Raw genomic sequence first — 22972 nt, 5'->3', positions numbered from 1 at the left:
TTGGTTGGTTGGGGTTTTTGTTTGCCACTTTTATAGCACCTTTGAGTTCAGTTTGTTCAGGTGGAAAACTACCAGTGGAGAAGAGAACAAAGCAACAAACCCTTCCTCCCCACCCCCCAAAATGAAGCAAGGATCATTCAACAAAATGCAAACAGAAACCTTCCTCCTCCTCCTCCTCCTCCTCCTGCCCCCCAAACCAGCCACCCACCCAAGCCCCCCTGAAAAAAAGCCCAGCCCAAACTCTGAACACATTGAAATGAAGTTAAGCTGCCCCTCTCCTCTCACCCCTGACTTGTAATGTTAGAAGGGACAGAACCCAGACTCAACCAGGTTGGAAAAGACCTCAGAGATCACCAAGTCCAACCTCTCACCCAGCACCATCTGATCAACTCAACCATGGCACCAAGGGCCTCATCCAGGCTCTTCCTAAACACCTCCAGGGATGGGGACTCCACCACCTCCCTGGGCAGCACATCCCAGTGGCAAATCACTCTATGAAGAATTTCTTCCCAACATCCAGCCTAAACCTCCCCTGGCACAGCTTGAGACTGTGTCCTCTTGTTCTGCTGCTGGCTGCCTGGGAGAAGAGACCAACCCCCACCTGGCTACAACCTCCCTGCAGGGAGTTGCAGAGAGCAAGAAGGTCTCCCCTGAGCCTCCTCTTCTGCAGGCTAAGCAACCCCAGCTCCCTCAGCCTCTCCTCCCAGGGCTGTGCTCCAGACCCCTCCCCAGCTTTGTTGCCCTTCTCTGGACACCTTCCAGCAGCTCAACCTCTTTCCTAACCTGAGGAGCCCAGAACTGGACACAGGACTCCAGGGGTGGCTCAGCAGTGCTGAGCACAGGGCACAAGGACTTCCCTGCTCCTGCTGGCCACACTCTTCCTGCTGCAGGCCAGGCTGCCCTTGGCCTTCTTGTCCCCCTGGGCACACTGCTGGCTCCTGTTCAGCTGCTGTCCACCACTACCCCCAGGTCCCTTTCTGCCTGGCAGCTCTCCAGCCAAGCTGCTGGCCCTGACTCCAGCAGCTGCCTTGCCACTCCTGGACCCTCTTTGCAGCATGTGCTGGGGCTGAGGTTGGGCCATGGCTGTATGTGGAAAGCTGGAGTGGGGCAGTGCTGTGGATCCCTTCTCCACATCCCCTAATGGATCTCCAGATCATGTGGCAGCCACAGAGCCCTGCAGAGTCCTCCCCTGGCACAGCTTGAGACTGTGCCCTCCTGTTCTGCTGCTGGCTGCCTGGGAGAAGAGCCCACCCCCCACCTGCCTCCAACCTCCCTTCAGGGAGCTGGAGAGAGCAAGAAGGCCTCCCCTGAGCCTCCTCTCCTGCAGGCTAAAGGTTCTGTTTGTTTGTTTTGTGGGAAGGATCTCCTCCACAGGCCTGGATCTTTAGTGGCACAGGTCAAAATAAACCACCCCCAAAACCCCCCAAAACAACCCCAAAAAGTAGAATAAATTAAGAAGCAGAGGCCAAATCACCAGACAGAAAGCTTCAGACATGGTCAAGGACTAACACTGCTTTGCCTTTTTTTTTCTTGGCCTTTTTTTCTTGGCCTTTTTTTTGCCCTTTTTTTTTTTTTTTTCTCCTTGATTTTTTTTTTTTTCCTTTTTCCTTCCTTCTGGACACACAGAGAAGCAAAAAACCAAAAGAAAAAGAGAACAAATGGAAGTTGAGCTTCAAAGCCCTCTGGCTCCCAGGTTCACTTTGCAGGCATCTTCTCTGCCATGTGCTTCTGCTGGCTCTCAGCGTGCCTGGGGTGGGGGGAGGGAAGGAAAGAGTTGGTGGTGGCTGAGGAAGGGAGGTGGAAGCCCCAAGCCACAGGGGGGGAGGCTGTTCTCCAAGGCAAAGTTTGAACTGCTTGCCCCTGAGAGCTGTTTGAACTGTTTGTCTGCACAGAGAGGAGGGGGGAAATCACAGTATCACAGTATCACAGTAACTAAGGTTGGAAGAGACCCCAAGGATCATCAAGTCCAACCTGTTCCAACAGACCTCACAACTAGATCATAGCACCAAGTGCCACGTCCAATCTCCCCTTGAACACCTCCAGGGACGGCGACTCCACCACCTCCCTGGGCAGCACATCCCAATGACAAACGACTCGCTCAGTGAAGAACTTTTTCCTCACCTCGAGTCTAAACCTCCCCTGACACAACTTGAGACTGTGTCCCCTTGTTCTGGTGCTGGTTGCCTGGGAGAAGAGACCAACCCCCACCTGGCTACAACCACCCTTCAGGTAGTTGTAGAGGGCAATGAGGTCGCCTCTGATCCTTCTCTTCTCCAGGCTAAACAATCCCAGCTCCCTCAGCCTCTCCTCATAGGGCTTGTGCTCAAGGCCTCTCACCAGCCTTGTTGCCCTTCTCTGGACACGTTCAAGTGTCTCGATGTCCTTCCTAAACTGAGGGGCCCAGAACTGGGCACAGTACTCAAGGTGTGGCCTAACCAATGCAGAGTACAGGGGCACAATGACCTCCCTGCTCCTGCTGGCCACACTATTCCTAATACAGGCCAGGATGCCATTGGCCTTCTTGGCCACCTGGGCACACTGCTGGCTCATGTTTAGGCGGGTGTCAATCAGCACCCCCAGGTCCCTCTCCGTTTGGCAGCTCTCAGCCACTCTGACCCCAGCCTGTAGCTCTGCATGGGGTTGCCGTGGCCAAAGTGCAGCACCCGGCACTTAGACTTATTAAATGCCATCCCATTGGACTCTGCCCATCTGTCCAGTCGGTCAAGGTCCCTCTGCAGAGCCTTTCTACCCTCTAACTGACTAACATCTGTTCCCAACTTGGTGTCATCTGCAAACTGCTGATGACTGACTCAACCCCCTCATCCAGATCATCAATGAAGATGTTAAATGCTGCAAGAGGCTGCCCAGGGAGGTTGGTTGAGGTTCCATCCCTGGAGAGGCTCATGATCAGACTTGCTGTGGGCCTGAGCTAGGTGGAGGTGTCCCTGCTGACTGCTGGGGGCAGGACAAAATGACCTCTGCCAGCCCTGTGCTATTTGTGACTCTCTCTGTGCTGCTCTGGCAGAGCACCAAAGAGAACATTTGCCTGGGGGAAAAAAACAACACCAGAGATGGGAGGTGTCTGCCCAGGCTCCTTCCTGGCAGCAAGGCACCAGGAGAGGGGGGGAAGGGAAGAGGAAAGAAAACCCTTCTCTGGAGCAGTTGCAGGTGAGCTGGATTGGTTTGGGTCAGCTGGGATGGTTTGGGTCACTTGGGAAGGTTTGGGTCTGTTGGGATGGTTTGGGGCAGATGGGAAGGTTTGGGTCAGCTGGGATGGGTTTTGGTCAGCTGGGAAGGTTTGGGTCAGCTGGGAAGGTTTGGGTCAGTTGGGATGGTTTGGGTCAGCTGGGAAGGTTTGGGTCAGCTGGGAAGGTTTGGGTCAGCTGGGATGGTTTGGGTCAGCTGGGAAGGTTTGGGTCAGTTGGGATGGGTTTTGGTCAGCTGGGAAGGTTTGGGTCAGTTGGGATGGTTTGGGTCAGCTGGGAAGGTTTGGGTCAGCTGGGAAGGTTTGGGTCAGCTGGGAAGGTTTGGGTCAGCTGGGATGGTTTGGGTCAGTTGGGATGGTTTGGGTCAGCTGGGAAGGTTTGGGTCAGCTGGGATGGGTTTTGGTCAGCTGGGAAGGTTTGGGTCAGCTGGGAAGGTTTGGGTCAGTTGGGATGGTTTGGGTCAGCTGGGAAGGTTTGGGTCAGCTGGGAAGGTTTGGGTCAGCTGGGATGGTTTGGGTCAGCTGGGAAGGTTTGGGTCAGTTGGGATGGGTTTTGGTCAGCTGGGAAGGTTTGGGTCAGTTGGGATGGTTTGGGTCAGCTGGGAAGGTTTGGGTCAGCTGGGAAGGTTTGGGTCAGCTGGGAAGGTTTGGGTCAGCTGGGATGGTTTGGGTCAGTTGGGATGGTTTGGGTCAGCTGGGAAGGTTTGGGTCAGTTGGGATGGGTTTTGGTCAGCTGGGAAGGTTTGGGTCAGTTGGGATGGTTTGGGTCAGCTGGGAAGGTTTGGGTCAGCTGGGATGGGTTTGGGTCATTTGGGAAGGTTTGGGTCAGCTGGGATGGGTTTGGGTCATTTGGGAAGGTTTGGGTCAGCTGGGATGGGTTTGGGTCAGCTGGGAAGGTTTGGGTCAGCTGGGATGGGTTTGGGTCAGCTGGGAAGGTTTGGGTCAGCTGGGATGGGTTTTGGTCAGCTGGGATGGTTTGGGTCAGCTGGGATGGGTTTTGGTCAGCTGGGATGGTTTGGGTCAGCTGGGAAGGTTTGGGTCAGCTGGGATGGGTTTGGGTCAGCTGGGAAGGTTTGGGTCAGCTGGGATGGGTTTGGGTCAGCTGGGATGGGTTTGGGTCAGCTGGGATGGTTTGGGTCAGTTGGGAAGGTTTGGGTCAGCTGGGATGGTTTGGGTCAGCTGGGAAGGTTTGGGTCAGTTGGGATGGGTTGACTCAGCTGGGAAGGTTTGGGTCAGCTGGGAAGGTTTGGGTCAGTTGGGATGGTTTGGGTCAGCTGGGAAGGTTTGGGTCAGCTGGGAAGGTTTGGGTCAGTTGGGATGGTTTGGGTCAGCTGGGATGGTTTGGGTCAGCTGGGATGGTTTGGGTCAGCTGGGAAGGTTTGGGTCAGTTGGGATGGTTTGGGTCAGCTGGGATGGTTTGGGTCAGCTGGGAAGGTTTGGGTCAGTTGGGAAGGTTTGGGTCAGCTGGGAAGGTTTGGGTCAGTTGGGATGGGTTTTGGTCAGCTGGGAAGGTTTGGGTCAGTTGGGAATGTTTGGGTCAGTTGGGATGGGTTTGGGTCAGCTGGGATGGGTTTTGGTCAGCTGGGAAGGTTTGGGTCAGCTGGGATGGTTTGGGTCAGCTGGGAAGGTTTGGGTCAGCTGGGATGGCTTGGGTCAGCTGGGAAGGTTTGGGTCAGTTGGGAAGGTTTGGGTCAGCTGGGAAGGTTTGGGTCAGCTGGGAAGGCTTGGGTCAGTTGGGAAGGTTTGGGTCAGCTGGGATGGTTTTGGGTCAGCTGGGATGGGTTTGGGTCAGCTGGGATGGGTTTGGGTCAGCTGGGATGGTTTGGGTCAGCTGGGAAGGTTTGGGTCAGCTGGGAAGGTTTGGGTCAGCTGGGATGGTTTGGGTCAGCTGGGAAGGTTTGGGTCAGCTGGGAAGGTTTGGGTCAGCTGGGATGGTTTGGGTCAGCTGGGAAGGTTTGGGTCAGCTGGGATGGTTTGGGTCAGTTGGGATGGTTTGGGTCAGTTGGGAAGGTTTGGGTCAGTTGGGATGGGTTGGGTCAGCTGGGAAGGTTTGGGTCAGTTGGGATGGTTTGGGTCAGTTGGGATGGGTTTTGGTCAGCTGGGAAGGTTTGGGTCAGTTGGGATGGGTTTTGGTCAGCTGGGAAGGTTTGGGTCAGCTGGGAAGGTTTGGGTCAGTTGGGAAGGTTTGGGTCAGTTGGGATGGGTTTTGGTCAGCTGGGAAGGTTTGGGTCAGCTGGGATGGGTTTGGGTCAGCTGGGAAGGTTTGGGTCAGCTGGGAAGGTTTGGGTCAGTTGGGATGGTTTGGGTCAGCTGGGAAGGTTTGGGTCAGCTGGGAAGGTTTGGGTCAGTTGGGATGGTTTGGGTCAGCTGGGAAGGTTTGGGTCAGTTGGGATGGGTTTTGGTCAGCTGGGATGGGTTTTGGTCAGCTGGAAGTTTTGGGTCAGTCTTTGGTCCCCCACACAACGCTGTGACAGGGGAGCTGGTGCCCCCTGCCTCACAGCAAAGCCCTCACCATCCTGAGCAGCCTCCAAAGAACCATCTGTTACTAAAGTGCCATGGAGGGCATCTGGGAAGCCCCAGGAGGCTGCTTCACCTGGTCAGGTCCTCAATGTCCACCAGCATGGCGTCCTGCTCCGTGTGCAGCTCGTCCCGGATGAGCAGCAGCTGCACCAGCTCCTCGTTCAAGCCTGGCACCAAGGACAGAGGAGGTGAGTTGGTGATGGCCTGGGGGATGCCAGGTTGGGAGCCATCCATCCTCCTTCCCCAGCATGGTACATGCAAGCTGGTGTGGAGAAGCAGGAGGGCCCTCCCCAGGGGATGTGTGGGCTTTAGGCTGAGCTGGAAGCCCCTTGCTGCTGCATCGGAGAAGCTCAAAGGTAAAGAGGAACTTCTCAGTGCCTGGAGCCCTCTGCTCAGGAAGGATGCTCCATGGCATTGGATTCTCTGCTTGGGGTTGTGTCAAAGGTGGGGAAGGAGAAGAAGAAAATGGGAGGAAAGCAGGAGGATGGGCCAGGCTCTTTTCCAACCCAAACCATTCTGTGTTTCTATGGGATCTGCCTGGGGGGTTGCCTGTCCCAGCCCCAGCCCTTGCTGCTGCTGCTGCTCACAGCTGGCTCAGGGCTCTTGTCCCAAACCATGGGTTTCCTGACTTATTCCAGACATCCTCACACTGAGGTGAAGAAGTAAATCCATGGGGTAAATGTCCTGAGAGTGGTGCCACAACAAAGTGACCATCAATTATCCCAAGGCAGAGCCAACCTGCTGCAAAGCAGCTCTGTCCCTTGGGCCTTGCTGCCCAGTGAGGCCACAGCTGAAGGACTGGGCCCAGGTCTGGGCTCCCCAGTTCAGAATAGAGTCCAGGGGAGGCTGCAGAGATGCTGAGGGGCCTGGAGCAGCTCTGTGAGGAGCAAAGGCTGAGAGCCCTGGGGCTGAGAGCCTGCAGAAGAGCAGCCCCAGAGGGCAGCTGAGCAATGCTCAGCAAGAGACAAAGGAGCTGTGGGGGGCAAGAGGCTGGGGCCAGGCTCTGCTCAGTGGTGCCCAGGGACAGGCCAAGGGGCAGTGGGCACAAAGTGGAAGCCAGGAGGTTCCATGTGAAGAGGAGGAGAAAGTTGTTTGGTGTGAGGGTGCTGGAGGCCTGGAGCAGGCTGCCCAGAGAGGTTGTGGAGTCTCCTTGTGTGGAGACCTCCATCCCTGGAGATATTCATAGTAAGGCTGGACAGGGCTCTGGGCAACCTGATCTAGGTGGGGCTGTCCCTGCTGAGTGCAGGGGGTTGGACTGGATGAGCTTTGGAGCTCCCTTCCAGCTTGGACCATTCTGTGATTCTCTGAAGATGCAGCCACAAAGCCAGGAGCAGCAGATGCTGCCAGGACAGGCAGACTTCCCAGCACCAGCTTTGGAGTTACAAGGGGGCTGTTAGGTGCCCTGTCTGATGGAGCCAACAGAGAGCTTTAGGAGAGATGTAGGAGGGGACAAAAAAAAAGCAGGAGAAGAGGCAAATGTGGAGAGGCCTCCATCTGCAGCTGCTGTGCTGCTGCTCAGCCATGCACAGGGGCTCCCAGGCAGCCCCCAACACTTCTGTGTGTGCCCTGGAGATCTGCTCTTCATCACAGGGGACACAGGAAAGGATAATCAAGGGGTCTCACTTACTTTCTATCTGTGAGTGGAGGTCATTGACTATCACTTGTAGCTGCCCAATGGTCATGTCTCGTAGGTCAGTGGGCTTTAAACTCCTCTTCATCAGGCATTCACTTATATGAGGCATATGTGGCAGCTGAAAAGGAATGCTCCATTTGTAACTCTTGTCTTCAAACCAGCTCTCTTTGGCACTGGGGATGTGCCCCTCTCACAAGCCTGCCCCAGGGATTCCACAGGCACTACCCAACTGAGCTGAGGCTTCCACACGAGGCTTGAGCCAAGCCTGCAAACCTACCAGCACCAGCCATGTGCTGATGGAAAGGGAGGGGAGGGAGCTGATCAGTGCAGAGCTGAGCAATGCTCAGCAAGAACTGAAGGAGCTGTGGGGGGCAAGAGGCTGGGGCCAGGCTCTGCTCAGTGGTGCCCAGGGACAGCACAAGGGGCTGTGGGCACAAAGTGGACCCCAGGAGGTTCCACCTGAAGAGGAGGAGAAAGTTGTTTGGTGTGAGGCTGCTGGAGGCCTGGAGCAGGCTGCCCAGAGAGGTTGTGGAGTCTCCTGGTGTGGAGAGCTTCCAACCCCCCCTGGGCGCTGTGCTGCTGGGCAAGCTGCTGGGGGTGCCCTGCTGGAGCAGGGGGTTGGGACTGGGTGAGCTCCAGAGGTCCCTTCCAATGCCACCATGCTGGGATCCTGTGAGGGCTACAACAAGCAGCTTCATACCAAGGCAGGAAGGCTGCAGGATGGGATGGGAGAAGCAGAGCACATCTTGGAGCATCAGCAGCATCCTGCTTCCTGAAGGCACTAACATCCTTCACCCTTCATCATCTCACCTCATGCATCCATCCCACTCCTGTAACACCCTGCCAAGGTGACCCTTGCCAGCCCTTCAGCTCCTGATCAGCACTGCTGGCCCCTGTGCACACCTCCCCGTGCAAAAGCCAGCAGCAGCAGGGCTGCTGTGGTTTCCCCAACACCACCCCATGGCTCCTACTTACAAGATCTGCTACTGGTGATTTCTTCCTGTTCTGCTTCTCCACCTCCACCTGCATTTTGGCCATGGGCTTTGCCATAGCCAAGGCCATCTTGGCTTCAGCTTGCAGCTTCTTCTGCCTGGTGAGGAAGTCCATGTCGTCGAGGGACTCTGACTCCTCCTCTGTTGTGTCTCTGTCAGAGTAGGATGAGCTCTGCTTGCTCTAGGGAAGCAGAAACTGAGTGTCACAGACCCACCCCCCAGCTGTGCCTCAGCTGGCTGTTGCCTTAAAACAATTCTGTGCAGTTCCAGGAGGGTAGGAGTTCGACAGAAACAGTGAAAGCCACAGACTGATTGTGATTTCAATCCATGTGATCATCTTGACAACCCAAGAGCCATCCCCAGACAGGTGCCCTAGGCTAGAAACAGGAACTTGAGCACCTGGAATGGAAAAGAGAAGCCAACCAGATCAAGAGGGGTGAAGAGGCCAAGCAGATCAAGAGGGGTGAAGAAGCCAACCAGATCAAGAGGGGTGAAGAAGCCAACCAGATCAAGAGGGGTGAAGAAGCCAACCAGATCAAGAGGGGTGAAGAGGCCAACCAGATCAAGAGGGGTGAAGAGGCCAAGCAGAGCAAGAGGGGTGAAGAAGCCAACCAGATCAAGAGGGGTGAAGAGGCCAACCAGATCAAGAGGGGTGAAGAAGCCAAGCAGAGCAAGAGGGGTGAAGAGGCCAACCAGATCAAGAGGGGTGAAGAGGCCAAGCAGATCATCAGGGGTGAAGAAGCCAACCAGATCAAGAGGGGTGAAGAAGCCAACCAGATCAAGAGGGGTGAAGAGGCCAAGCAGAGCAAGAGGGGTGAAGAGGCCAACCAGATCAAGAGGGGTGAAGAGGCCAACCAGATCAAGAGGGGTGAAGAGGCCAAGCAGAGCAAGAGGGGTGAAGAGGCCAAGCAGATCATCAGGGGTGAAGAGGCCAACCAGATCAAGAGGGGTGAAGAAGCCAACCAGATCAAGAGGGGTGAAGAGGCCAAGCAGAGCAAGAGGGGTGAAGAGGCCAAGCAGATCAAGAGGGGTGAAGAGGCCAAGCAGATCATCAGGGGTGAAGAGGCCAACCAGATCAAGAGGGGTGAAGAAGCCAACCAGATCAAGAGGGGTGAAGAGGCCAAGCAGATCATCAGGGGTGAAGAGGCCAACCAGATCAAGAGGGGTGAAGAAGCCCAAGCAGATCAAGAGGGGTGAAGAGGCCAAGCAGATCAAGAGGGGTGAAGAGGCCAAGCAGATCAAGAGGGGTGAAGAAGCCAAGCAGAGCAAGAGGGGTGAAGAGGCCAACCAGATCAAGAGGGGTGAAGAGGCCAACCAGATCAAGAGGGGTGAAGAAGCCCAACCAGATCAAGAGGGGTGAAGAAGCCCAACCAGATCAAGAGGGGTGAAGAGGCCAAGCAGATCAAGAGGGGTGAAGAAGCCAAGCAGATCAAGAGGGGTGAAGAGGCCAAGCAGATCAAGAGGGGTGAAGAGGCCAACCAGATCAACAGGGGTGAAGAAGCCAACCAGAGCAAGAGGGGTGAAGAGGCCAACCAGATCAAGAGGGGTGAAGAGGCCAACCAGATCAACAGGGGTGAAGAAGCCAACCAGATCAAGAGGGGTGAAGAGGCCAACCAGATCAAGAGGGGTGAAGAGGCCAACCAGATCAACAGGGGTGAAGAGGCCAACCAGATCAAGAGGGGTGAAGAGGCCAACCAGATCAAGAGGGGTGAAGAGGCCAAGCAGATCATCAGGGGTGAAGAGGCCAACCAGATCAAGAGGGGTGAAGAGGCCAACCAGATCAAGAGGGGTGAAGAGGCCAACCAGATCAAGAGGGGTGAAGGACAGATTGGTGAGCATGGAGGACTTGAGGCCTTGAGCAACCTGGGCTAGTGGGAGGTGTCCCTGCCCATGGCAGGGGGGGGTCAAAATCAGATAATCTTTAAGGTCTCTTCCATCCAAACCATTCTGTGAATCTATGAGCTAAATATCTGGGGCTGTGATGTTACATCCACAAAGAACAGGGACCTGCTGGAGCAGGACAAGACAAGGCCACCAAAATGGCCATGGGGCTGGAAGCCTTCTGCTGAGAGGCCAGGCTGAGAGAGCTGGGGTTGTTCAGCCTGGAGAAGAGAAGGCTCCAGGGAGACCTTCTGGTGGCCTTGCAGTGCTTAAAGGGGCTGGTGAGAAAACTGGGGCCAGGGAGGGCCTGATTGTGACAGGACAAGGGGGTTGGTTTGAACTGAAAGAGGGAGATTCAGGCTGCGGAGAAGGAAGAAGTTCTATCACCATGAGGGTGGTGAGACTCTGTCCCAGGGTGCCCAGAGAGCTGGGAGCTGCCCCATCTCTGGAACTGTCCCAGGTCAGGTTGTTTGGGGCTCTGAGCAACCTGCTCTAGCTGCAGCTGTCCCTGCTGGCTGCAGGGGGGTTGGACTGGGTGACCTTGAAAGGTCCCTTCCAACCCAACCCAACCCATGCCATGAGTCCATGAAAAGGAGAGGAAGCTGGTGGGAGCTGGCACCATTTCATAGCCATTGCTGGCCTGATAACTACCAGAGCCAGAAAGAAAAGGAGGATGAAGGCAGAAGGCAAAGCTCCACACAAAGGCATCTGCTCTACAGCAGCCTGGTGCCAGCCTGGGGCCATTTGCTATCTGTCCCTCAGCCTCTCACATTTCTTCTGTCGATGGCCATGGCACCTGGGGCCATGGTTTGATGGCCATGGTGCTGCTGGGCTGATGGTTGGACTGGATGAGCTCAGAGGCCTTTTCCAACCCAAACAGTTCTGTGAGGATGGCTTTGCTTTCAAGTGGTCCAAACCAGCTCTGTCCTGCTTATCTCCTTCCCTGGGGGGTGGGCAATGTTCCTGAGTGGGTTGGGAGTAGGCACCTTGCAGGCAGCATGCCTGAGGCTGTGTCCCACCACCCCAACTCTTCTCTTCTGAATCCTCACTTGACTTTATTGAATCAAAAAATGGTTTGGGTTGGAAGGGGCTGGAAAGAGTGGTGGAGCATTGGAGCAGGCTGCCCAGGGAGGTGGTGGAGTCCCCATCCCTGGAGGTGCTCAAGAAATGTGTGGCCATGGCACCTGGGGCCAGGGTTTGATGGCCAGGGGGGGGTTGGGCTGGTGCTTGGACTGGATGAGCTCAGAGGCCATTTACCAACCCAAACAGTTCTGTAGCACACAGATTTAGTTCCATTTCAAACAATGACTCAGGAATAGCTTTTTATGGTTGTGTTTTGAGGAGCTTTAGCCACTGAGGTGACTGAAGTGCTACCTCAACCGTCCTCAACTCACCTCATACCTGGATGAGCTCAGAGGCCTTTGCCAACCCAAACAGTTCTGTGATCCTGAGCTGCTGCTCTGGGGTTGGGTGTCGCTGTTGGAGCAGGATCAGCTCCCACCAAGCTTCCATGAGGGAGGCCCTCTGCCTTCCACACTGCAGAAGCTGCAGAGGAAGGGTTCCCAGACCTACCATGGGTGACAAGGGGGTGTCCAGGCTGGTTTCTGTCTTGCTGTCGTCGGCATCGCTGTCCTTGTCGCTGCCGCTGTCGTTCACGAAGCAGATCTGCAGGTTCATCCCACTTTGTAATCTAGGGGAGGGGAGGGGAGGGGAGGGGAGGGGAGGAGAGGGGAGGAGAGGAGAGGAGAAGAGAGGAGAGGAGAGGGGAGGGGAGGGGAGGGGAGGGGAGGGGAGGGGAGGGGAGGGGAGGGGAGGAGAGGAGAGGAGAGGAGAGGAGAGGAGAGAGATTAACGAGATTGGAAAAGACCTTTGAGATCACTGAGTCCAACCTATCACCCAGCACCATCTGATCAACTAAACCATGGCACCAAGGGCCTCATTCAGTCTCTTCTTAAACACCTCCAGTGATGGTGACTCCACCACCTCCCTGGGCAGCACATCCCAGGGGCCAATCTCTCCTGCTATGAAGAACTTTCTCCTCACTTCCAGCCTAAACCTCCCCTGGCACAGCTTGAGACTGTGTCCTCTTGTTCTGGTGCTGCTTGGACTGGCCAAAGGCAAATGGAATCACAGAACCATAGAATGGGCTGGGATGGAGAGGAGCTCCAGAGCCCTGCGGGACAGCACTGTCACTGCTCTGCAGCTGGACTGCCAGGCACGGAGCAGCGCCCTCTGGACGCGACCATGCAGACAGCCCCTTATCCAGCCGGCACATCTGTAGCTCTCCCACTTGGCCACCATTGCCACGGCAGACGGTCAGCACCCACCCCAGAGGCCAAGCCGGGAGCAGCAGTCCCCAGCGGCAGGGCACGGGCAGGCTCCCAGCGAGCCGCACTGCCCAGCGCCGCCCGGCCGCGGCAATGCTTCTACCGCCCCCTCCTGGCCACCTTCGGCATGACAGACACCAGGCGGCTGCCCGCACCCCGCGCGGCTCCTTGGGCGCTTCGGTCACATCACGTCACAGAATCAAAGACACATCCAGCTTGGAACAGAGCCTCAGCACCGCCAAGTCCAACCCAGAGCCCTGCTCTGCAAGGCTCACCCCCAAACCAGAGCCCCAAGCACCACAGCCAAACCACCTTCAAACACAGCCAGGCTTGGGGACTCCACCACCTCCCTGGGCAGCACATTCCAATCCCTGACCACTCTGGATGGGGAAAATTCCTTCCTACTGTCCAGTCTAAAGCTCCCCAGGGGCAGCTTGAGGCCATTGCCTCTTGTTCTGTCACTAATGACCTGTAAGCAGAGACCAGCAGCAGCCTCTCCACAGCCTCCTTTCAGGGAGCTGTGGACAGCCAGGAGGTCTCCCCTCAGCCTCCTCTCTTTCACACTAACCATCCCCAGCTCCTTCAGTCGCTCTCCATCAGATGTATTCTCCAGGCCCTTCCAAGCCTCCTTGCCCTGCTCTGCCCTGGCTCCAGCACCTCCACATCTCTCTGGCATCGAGGTGCCCAACACTGGAGCCAGCACTGGAGGTGTGGCCTGCCCAGAGCTGAGCCCAAGATGAAACCTTCCACAGAAAGTCGATAAAAATACACTGATTATGTTAATTTATAAAACATAGAAGAGGATAAGCCTGGTGAGGAGCAGCTGAGGGAACTGAGGGTGCTCAGCCTGGAGAAAAGGAGGCTGAAGGGAGGCCTCCAGGTGGTTTGGCTCTGGCAAGGGCATTGGACGAGATGATCTTTCAAGGTCCCTTCCAACCTCTACCACTCTGTGGTTCTGTGACCTTCTGGCTCTTTACAGCTCCCTGAAAGGAGACTGGAGGCAGGGGGGGGTTGGTCTCTTGTCCCAGGGAACAAGTGACAGGATGAGAGGAAACAGCCCCAAGTTGCCTGCCCCACGGGAGGTTCAGGTTGGCCTTGAGGGACAATTTCCTCCTTGCAAGTCTTGCCAAGGCCTGGCCCAGGCTGCCCAGGGCAGTGGTGCAGTCCCCAGTGCTGGAGGGGCTGAACAGCCCTGGAGATGTGGTGCTGAGGGCCATGGTTTGGTGGTGCCCTGGCAGTGCTGGGTTAAGGGTTGGACTCAATGAGCCAAAAGGTCTCTTCTGACCCAAAGGATTTGGTGAATCTCCAGTTTTGATTCTGTGATTCTCTGTTTTCTCTCCCAATATAAACATTCCAGGTCTCTGTACATGGTACATAAAACAGCAGGAGGGCTCTAAAGCCCTGTGGTAATGAAATCTTTGCTCAGCAGGGTAAATGCCCTCTTGGTGGCCAAGAAGCACCACTGTACCACCAGAGGTTATTCCAGTGTCTTCTGGACCCCCAACACTTCATTTGGACAGGTCCAGCCCACCTGAGCATCTTTTAACCCTGAGGGGGTGAGACCCTGTGCCAGGCTGCCCAGAGAGGAGGGAGATGCTTCCTCCCTGCAACCACTGCAGGTCAGGTTGTCTGGGGCTCTGAGCAACCATGGAGATGTTGATTGAAGCCAGAGTCATGGAATCATAGAGTCATAAACACACAGAATGGTCTGGGTTGGAAGGGACCTCCAAAGAAATGTTGGGGGCTGCCTGGGAGCCCCTGTGCATGGCTGAGCAGCAGCACAGCAGCTGCAGATGGAGGCCTCTCCACATTTGCCTCTTCTGCCTTTTTTTTGGTCCCCTCCCCCCTCATCTCTCCTAAAGCTCTCTGTTGGCTCCATCAGACAGGGCACCTAACAGCCCCCTTGCAACTCCAAACCTGGTGCTGGGAAGTCTGCCTGTCCTGGCAGCTTCTGCTGCTCCTGGCTTTGTGGCTGCATCTTCAGAGAATCACAGAATGGTCCAGGCTGGAAGGGAGCTCCAAAGCTCCTCCAGCCCAACCCCCTGCACTCAGCAGGGACAGCCCCACCTAGATCAGGTTGCCCACAGCCCTCTCCAGCCTCACCTGGAATATCTCCAGGGATGGAGCCTCAGCCACCTCCCTGGGCAACCTGTTGCAGTGTTCCAGCAGCCTCCTGGTACAGAACTTGTTGCTCACATCCAATCTCAATCTGCTCTGCTCTAATTTGAAGCCATTGTCCCTGCTCCTGTCCCTGCAGGCCTTTGCAAACAGTCTCTCTCCATCCTTCCTGTAGCCCCCTTCAGGCACTGGCAGGTTGTTACTTGGTCTCACCAGAGCCTTCTCTTCTCCAGTGATGACCATAAAAGCTCCTTTCCTACCCAACCCAGTCTGTGATTCTGTTCTGTAGTTCTGCCCAAGCTTTTCAGCCCTGGTGGAGAGCCTGGACCACAAGCAGCACCACCACACCACCAAAGTGCCTGGTTTCATCTGGTGCAGCAGGTGCCAGGCCCTGCTGGGAGGCGTTCATTAGCCCTGAGCTGTAACGGGCAGCCGGCGGCTCCTTGCTTCAGCTGCCACTACAGGGAGCAGAGCTGTTTTCCCTTTCACAGGACTTGCAGCTGAGTTTAATGTCCCAGCTGCACCTCTCTGGTGTGACAACAACGAGATGCCTCCTGGCTTTGTGCCTCTCCCAAGACTTGCTCTTTCTCCTGCACCATGGCAACAGGTAGATCCTCACCGGCAGCGAGGGAGTCCACAGAATCACAGAACCAGCCAGGCTGGAGGAGACCTCAGACATCAGCAAGTCCAACCTGTGACCTAACAGCTCCTGATAACTAAACCATGGCTCCAAGTGGCACATCCAATCCCCTCTTGAACACCTCCAGGGATGGGGACTCCACCACCTCCCTGGGCAGCACATCCCAGTGGCCAATCTCTCTGACTGGGAAGAATTTCTTCCTAACATCAGCCTAAACCTCCCCTGGCACAGCTTGAGACTGTGTCCTCTTGTTCTGCTGCTGGCTGCCTGGCAGAAGAGACCAACCCCCACCTGGCTACAACCTCCCTTCAGGGAGTTGGAGAGAGCAAGAAGGTCTCCCCTGAGCCTCCTCTTCTGCAGGCTAAGCAACCCCAGCTCCCTCAGCCTCTCCTCACAGGGCTGTGCTCCAGACCCCTCCCCAGCTTTGTTGCCCTTCTCTGGACACCTTCCAGCAGCTCAACCTCTTTCCTAACCTGAGGAGCCCAGAACTGGACACAGGACTCCAGGTGTGGCCTCAGCAGTGCTGAGCACAGGGCAGAATGGCTTCCCTGAGTTGTTTGATGCTTTCCCAGTGCCAGCAGTTCCTCCTCAGCAACTGAACACAACCAACCCTGTTGGGAGCGTTCTGGGTGCAGGAATTGATCTGCTGCACTGAACTCATTGCAGATAGCCCTGCTCACTGCAGGGGGGTGGGGTGTGGGGTGGACTAAATCACCTTTGAAGTGCTCTTCTGTGGGAGTTTTGGGCTGTACCTTGCACATTTTCCCCAGGTCTTGAGCAGAAAGTGGTAGAATGTAAACATATCACCACTGGGTGTACAAAGGAAAGTAATGATCCCTCTAACCAATCCCATGGGAGAGACATCTACCACAAGAACTAGTTAGGGAAACCTTCTGTCTCTCTTTAGTGTTGGGGGGGTGTGGAAATTTCAAGCCACCACATCTTCCACCTTCAGCCACCCTGTGACTCTGTGGTGAGCATTAACAAGGACCCTAGTGAGGCCAGATCTGGAATCCTGGGTATAGTTCTGAGCTCCCCAGTTCAAGACAGACAGGGAACTACTGGAGAGAGTCCAGGGGAGGCTGCAGAGATGCTGAGGGGCCTGGAGCAGCTCTGGGAGGAGCAAAGGCTGAGAGCCCTGGGGCTGAGAGCCTGCAGAAGAGCAGCCCCAGAGGGCAGCTGAGCAATGCTCAGCAAGAGCTAAAGGAGCTTTTGGGGGCAAGAGGCTGGGGCCAGGCTCTGCTCAGTGGTGCCCAGGGACAGGCCAAGGGGCAGTGGGCACAAAGTGGAAGCCAGGAGGAGAAAGTTGTTTGTTGTGAGGGTGCTGGTGGCCTGGAGCAGAGAGGTTGTGGAGTCTCCTTCTGTGGATACTCAAACCCCACCTGGGGGGATGCTCGGGAGCGAAATTGGTATCACTGGGCAGCAGGTTCTGCATGGGACAGCAATGTGCCCTGGGGGCCAAGAGAGCCAATGGCATCCTGGGGGGCAGCAAGCAAAGTGTGGCCAGCAGGGCTGGGGAGGTTCTGCTCCCCCTCTGCTCTGCCCTGCTCTGACCACAGCTGCAATCCTGTGGCCAGCTCTGGGCTCCCAGTTCAAGAGAGACAGAGACCTGCTGGGAAGAGCCCAAGGGAGAGCTGCAAGGATGAGTGGGGGACTGGAACCTCTCTGCTGTGAAGAGAGACTGAGAGCCTGGGGCTGTTTAGTGTGGAGAGGAGAAGGCTGAGAGGGATCTGATCAATGTTACCTGAGGAGTGGGGGTCAGGAGGAGGGGGCCAAGCTCTTTTGGGGGGTGTGCAATGATAGGGCAAGGAACACCAGGGACCAGCTTGAACAGAGAAGGTTTCAGCTCAACATGAGGAGAAACTTCTTTGGTGTGAGGGTGCTGAGCCCTGGAGCAGGCTGCCCAGAGAGGTTGTGGAGCCTCCTGCTCTGGAGCCTTTCCAACCCCACCTGGGTGCATTGCTGTGCAGCCTGCCCTGGGTGCTGCTGCTGTGGCAGGGGGCTGTGCTGGGTGCTCTCTGCAGGTGCCTTCCCACCCCGGCGCGGCGCAGCGTGCTCACCGGGAGGACAGGCTGGGCTTGCCGCTCTTGCTGCAGCTGCTGTACAGGCCGGGGCCATCGTCGAAGAAACTGCCCAGAGCCAGCTTCTGCCTGATGGACTCCCGTTCATTCTTCTGGGCCTGAAAGGGAAGGCAGAGGAGAGGGAATGAAGCTGCTGCTCACACCAGGGCACAGGAAGCAGAGCTGTCCCACCGGGTCCCAGCGCCGCGCTCGCAGCCTCCCGCAGCCTCCCTGCCACGCTCAGGTGGAACGCGTGCTCCGTCCCACCTGGGAAGCACACTGACAGCTCTCTCTTTCCACCTATTAACAGAGATCATGAGAGGGCTGGAGCACCTCTTCTATGAGGCCAGACTGAGGGAGTTGGGGCTGTTCAGCCTGGAGAAGAGAAGGCTCCGAGGTGACCTCACTGTGGCCTTCCAGGATCTGCAGGGGGCTACAGGAAAGCTGGGGAGGGACTTTGGAGGGTGTCAGGGAGGGATAGGGCTGGGGGGGGATGGAGCAAAGCTAGAAGTGGGAAGATTCAGGTTGCATGTCAGGAAGAAGTTGTTCCCCATTGGTGAGACACCAATATAGGCTGGGCAGGGACTGGCTGGAGAGCAGCCCTCAAGAAAAGGCCTTGGGGGTGCTGGGGGAGGAGAAGCTCAGCAGGAGCCAGCAGTCAGCACTTGCAGCCCAGAGAGCCAAGCAGAGCCTGGGCTGCAGCAAGAGAAGTGTGGCCAGCAGGGCCAGGGAGGGGATTCTGCCCCTCTGCTCCACTCTGCTGAGACCACAGCTGCAGCTCTGGGGCCAGTTCTGGAGCCTCTGTGCCAGGAAGGCTCTGGAGGGGCTGGAAGGTGTCCAGAGAAGGGCCACGAGGAGGAGCAAAGGGCTCCAACATGATGGAGATCCCTGGGTGAGGATCATAATGATAGAGATCCCTGGGTGAGGATCAACATGATGGAGATCTCTGGGTAGGGATCACAATGATGGGAGAGCCCTTGGGAAGGATCAACATGATGCAGATCCCTGGGTGAGGATCAACATGATGGAGATCCCTGGGTGAGGATCACAATGATGGAGATCCCTGGATGAGGATCAACATGATGGAGATCCCTGGGTGAGGATCACAATGATGGAGATCCCTGGGGAAGGATCAAAGTGATGGAGATTCTGGGTGAGGATCACCATGATGGAGATCCCTGGGTAAAGATCAACATGATGGAGAACCCTGGGTGAGGAACAACATGATGGAGATCCCTGGCTAAGGATCACAATGATAGAGACCCCTGGGTAAGGATCACAATGATGGAGAACCCTGGGTAAGAGCAGGATGCTGTGGGGGCTGTGTCAAAGGCCTTGCAGGAGCCCAGAGAGCTCACATGCAGAGGTCACCCCTTGCCCACTGACACAGCACCACAGAAAGCCACCGGGCTGGTCAGGCAGGATTTGCCCCTAGGCCCTCTTCAATCACCTATGCAATTGATTAACTTAGTGCAATTGATTAACTCAACCTTCACTTCAAACCAATGATTTCTTGCCAGCTCCAGTGCTCACTACATGCATCACCTTATCACACTGCCCAGTATATCCCAGAGTCCCCCCATGGGAGCTCCTCCTCTTTGGAGAGGGAAGAACCCAATCAAGAGAGTGAATCATGGATCAATGATTCACCAGCCACGCTTCAGCAGGCCCCTGCCCCAGCTGGGGAGTGTCACCACTGTGTGGTTCATAGATTCACTGAATCACACAAGGTTAAGGGTTGGAAGGGGCCTCCAAAGATCATCCAGTCCAACCCCACCCCCAACCCCTTGCTAAAGCAGGGGCACCCACAGCAGCTGATTTGGGAGTTAGCAGCAGTTTGCCAGGCTCCTCATTATACAGCATACACAATTAAGCAGGTTGGAAAAGACCTCAGAGATCACCAAGCCCAACCTCTCACCCAGCACCATCCAATCAACTCAACCATGGCACCAAGGGCCTCATCCAGGCTCTTCTTAAACACCTCCAGGGATGGGGACTCCACCACCTCCCTGGGCAGCACATCCCAGTGGCCAATCTCTGTCTGTGAAGAACTTTCTCCTCACCTCCAGCCTAAACCTAAAGCTTGAGACTGTGTCCTCTTGTTCTGGTGCTGGGTGCCTGGCAGAAGAGACCAACCCCCACCTGGCTACAACCTCCCTTCAGGGAGTTGCAAAGAGCAAGAAGGTCTCCCCTGAGCCTCCTCTTCTCCAGGCTAAGCAACCCCAGCTCCCTCAGCCTCTCCTCCCAGGGCTGTGCTCCAGACCCCTCCCCAGCTTTGTTGCCCTTCTCTGGACACCTTCCAGCAGCTCAACATCTTTCCTAACCTGAGGAGCCCAGAACTGGACCCAGGACTCCAGGTGTGGCCTCAGCAGTGCTGAGCACAGGGCACAAGGACTTCCCTGCTCCTGCTGGCCACACTCTTCCTGCTGCAGGCCAGGATGCCCTTGGTCTTCTTGGCCCCCTGGGCACACTGCTGGCTCCTGTTCAGCTGCTGTCCACCAGTACCCCCAGCTCCCTTCCTGCCTGGCCACAGAGAGTGAATCATGGATCAATGGCTGCCAGCCACACTTCAGCAGGACCCTGCCCCAGCTGGGGAGTGTCACCACTGTGTGATTCATAGACTCACTGAATCACAGAAGGTTAGGGGTTGGAAGGCAGCTCCAAAGATCATCCAGTCCAACCCCACTGCCAGAGCAGGATTTTCTAGGGCAGGTATGGGTTGGGTTGGAAGGGACCTTGAAGATCATCCAGTAAGTCTGCATTGTGTTACACTCATGAGGAATGGGCTGCCCTGGGAGGTGATGGAGTCACCATCACTGCAAGTATTTAAAACCAGACTGGATGAGGCACTTAGCACCATGGTTTGGTTGATTAGATGGTGGTGGGTGATAGGTTGGACTCAGTGATCCTGAAGGTCTTTTCCAGCCTGCTTAAATCTGTATTCTATTCTGTATTCTATTCAGTTCCAACCCCCTGCCATGGGCAGGGACACCTCCCACCAGCCCAGGCTGCTCAGGGCCTCCTCCAGCCTGGCCTCGAACACCTCCAGGGAGGAGACAGCCACAGCCTCCCTGGGCAAGCTGTGCCAGTGTCTCCCCCTCCTCACTGGGCAGCCTTGCAGTGATGTGAGGGGCTGCAGTGCAGCAGAGCTGGGGGAGGTTGGACGCTGGGGCCGTTCCTTGGCCCCAAGCAAGGCGCTGAGAGGCCACGCCTGGCCCCGGCCGGGGCACGCTCAGGCCACCAGGGCTATTTTTGCCAGGGTCTATCATTACCAGCCACAGCCAATGACTATATTTAAAGATGCAGAGCCATGGGCAGTGCCTCATTTTATCTCTGCAGAGCACGAGGGCTATTCCTGGCCTTACAAACAGCTCTTGTCGCCACAGAACCGGTTTGGCTTTCAAATCTCCTCCAGGGTGGATTGGTTGGGAAGCTCAAACCCCAGCTCCAAATGTGCCAGGCTGCACATCACCCCAAACCCCCAGGGCCTCGAAGGAGACCACGCTTGCAAACAGCTCTTGGGATTTTCTTTGGCATGAAGTGATCTGAAAAGGCAGAGGGAGGAAGGATTCCTGCCCCGTGCTGGCCCCTCCAACGACACCGAGCGCGCCCCTGCTCCGGCGCCCGAACCCCAGCAGCCTGGCAGGGGGGTGGGCAGCATTTCCAGAGGTCCCTTCCTGCCCAGGGGCTGACTTCTGGCAGACAAAAAGGTCCTTTTCTCACAGGCTCACGGGATACTAAGGGTTGGGACCTCCAGAGATCACCGAGTCCACCCCCACTGGCCAGAGCAGGACCAGAGAACCCAGCAGAGGTCACATAAGGATGCATCCAGAGATGGAGACTCCACAACCTCTCTGGGCAGCCTGCTCCAGGCCTCTGGGACCCTCACAGTGAAGAGGTTCCTCCTCATGCTGAGGTGGAACCTCCTGTGCTGCAGTTTATATCCACTATCCCTTGTCCTACCCCAGGGTGCAACTGAGCAGAGCTTGGCCCTTCCAGCCCACAGTTAATTGATAGACATTGCTCAGATCCCCTCTCAGCCTTCTCCTCTCCAGACTGAACAGCCCCAGGGCTCTCAGCCTCTCCTCACAAGCAGTGCTCCAGCCCCTTTACCACCCTGGTAGTCCTGCCTTGGACCCTCTCCAGCAGCTCCCTGCCCCTCCTGAACTGAGGAGCCCAGAACTTACCTTTTTATAGCTGCCCTCCCCTCCCGGCGCGGCTGCTTTCCTGATGACGTCCCCCATGCCATCCCCCTCCTCGCTCATCTCCTGCGCTCCCGGGGCCTCACATGGACAGGGCAACGCTCCCGTGGGGGCATCTCAGGCCTTCCTCTGCTCTTCACATGCCACCCAGGCCATCAAAAGCTTGCTCCAGGTGCCCAGACCCCCAGCAAGCCGCTGCCCTCCCGGCGCGCCAGGTCGCCGCCAGCCCTCCGGCAGCCTCTTGCTTCCCCCCTTCCACCTTGCTTTGCCCTAATAAAGTCAACGGCAGCGCTGCAGCCTCGGCCAGCTGCTGAGGGAGGCGAGGGCTGCACGGGCCAGGGAAGCTGTGTCCTGCTCCAGCCACTGCCAGAGCTGGATAAAAATAGCCCTGAGCCCTCAGCAGCTACACAAGGGCAGGAAAAAGCCCGGGGTCTGACGGCAAAATCCGAGCCCGGCCACGGAGGCACGGCCGGAGGAGGCAGGAGGAAGAGGCTTTCCCCCGGGGGTTGCTCCCTGGAGTTTCATGCACACAGGAGGAAGAATTTTGTCCCTGTGAGGGTGACAGAGCCCTGGAACAGGCTGCCCAGGGGGGTTGTGGAGGTTCTCTCTCTCTCTGGAAGTACCAAGACCTGCTTGGGTGTGCTCCTGCGTGATCTGCTCTGGGTGATCCTGCTCCGGCAGCAGGGGTTGGACTGGGTGAGCTCTGGAGGTCCCTTCCAGCCCCTGAAATTCTGTGATTCTGTTATCCTAATGGAATCCCAGAGGCTGGAGGAGCTGCTGATGCCTTGGGGGGGTGATAGAAGCCTCCTGCCTGGAGGGTTTGAAGGCCAGGCTGGAGGTGGCTGTGAGCAACCTGCTGCAGTGTGAGGTGTCCCTGGCCATGGCAGGGGCTTGGAGCTGGCTGAGCCTTGAGGTCCCTTCCAGCCCTGACAGTTCTGTGATTCAAGGAGGATCTGGAGGGGGTGGAAGGTGTCCAGAGAAGGGCCACGAGGAGGAGCAGAGGGCTGGAGCTGCTCTGCTCTGGAGACAGCCTGAGAGAGTTGGGGTTGTGCAGGCTGGAGAGGAGAAGGCTCCCAGGAGACCTTCTGGTGGCCTTCCAGGATCTGCAGGGGGCACCAAGAAGGCTGGGGAGGGACTGCTCAGGATCTCAGGCAGTGATAGGACTGGGGGGAATGGAATGAAGCTGGAGGTGGGGAGATTCAGGCTGGAGGTGAGGAGGAAGTTCTTCCCCATGAGAGTGGTGAAGCCCTGGAATGGGTTGTCCAGGGAGGTGGTTGGGGCCCTGTCCCTGGAGGTGTTTAAGCCCAGGCTGGATGAGGCTCTGGCCAGGCTGATCTAGTGTGGGGTGTCCCTGCCCATGGCAGGGGGGTTGGAACTGGATGATCCTTGTGGTC

General features: G+C 56.6%; 1 protein-coding gene across 3 annotated transcripts in view; it reads right to left on the bottom strand.

Annotated features, from left to right (window-relative positions):
• Nucleotides 1-1597: 1597 nt before the first annotated feature.
• Nucleotides 1598-22972, bottom strand: part of SCHIP1 (schwannomin interacting protein 1) — a 73131-nt gene continuing 51756 nt past the window's right edge. Inside the window, exons 1-7 of one of the 3 annotated variants that reach the window (XM_054175597.1) lie at nt 21564-21831; nt 17377-17495; nt 11804-11921; nt 8334-8531; nt 7353-7476; nt 5799-5892; nt 1600-1747 (exon numbers count right to left, since the gene is read on the bottom strand). In XM_054175597.1, the coding sequence (XP_054031572.1) occupies nt 1696-1747; nt 5799-5892; nt 7353-7476; nt 8334-8531; nt 11804-11921; nt 17377-17495; nt 21564-21641 (783 nt within the window). In that variant the 5' untranslated portion in view covers nt 21642-21831 and the 3' untranslated portion in view covers nt 1600-1695. Of the gene's footprint in view, nt 1748-5798; nt 5893-7352; nt 7477-8333; nt 8532-11803; nt 11922-17376; nt 17496-21563; nt 21832-22972 lie in introns of those variants that run through there. The other 2 variants (XM_054175596.1, XM_054175598.1) reach the window with 2 other exon arrangements.

This window comes from Dryobates pubescens, chromosome 32 (genome assembly GCF_014839835.1).
Source record: "Dryobates pubescens isolate bDryPub1 chromosome 32, bDryPub1.pri, whole genome shotgun sequence".
Taxonomy (NCBI): Eukaryota; Metazoa; Chordata; class Aves; order Piciformes; family Picidae; genus Dryobates; species Dryobates pubescens.
This window is presented reverse-complemented; position numbering and strand designations above follow the sequence as displayed.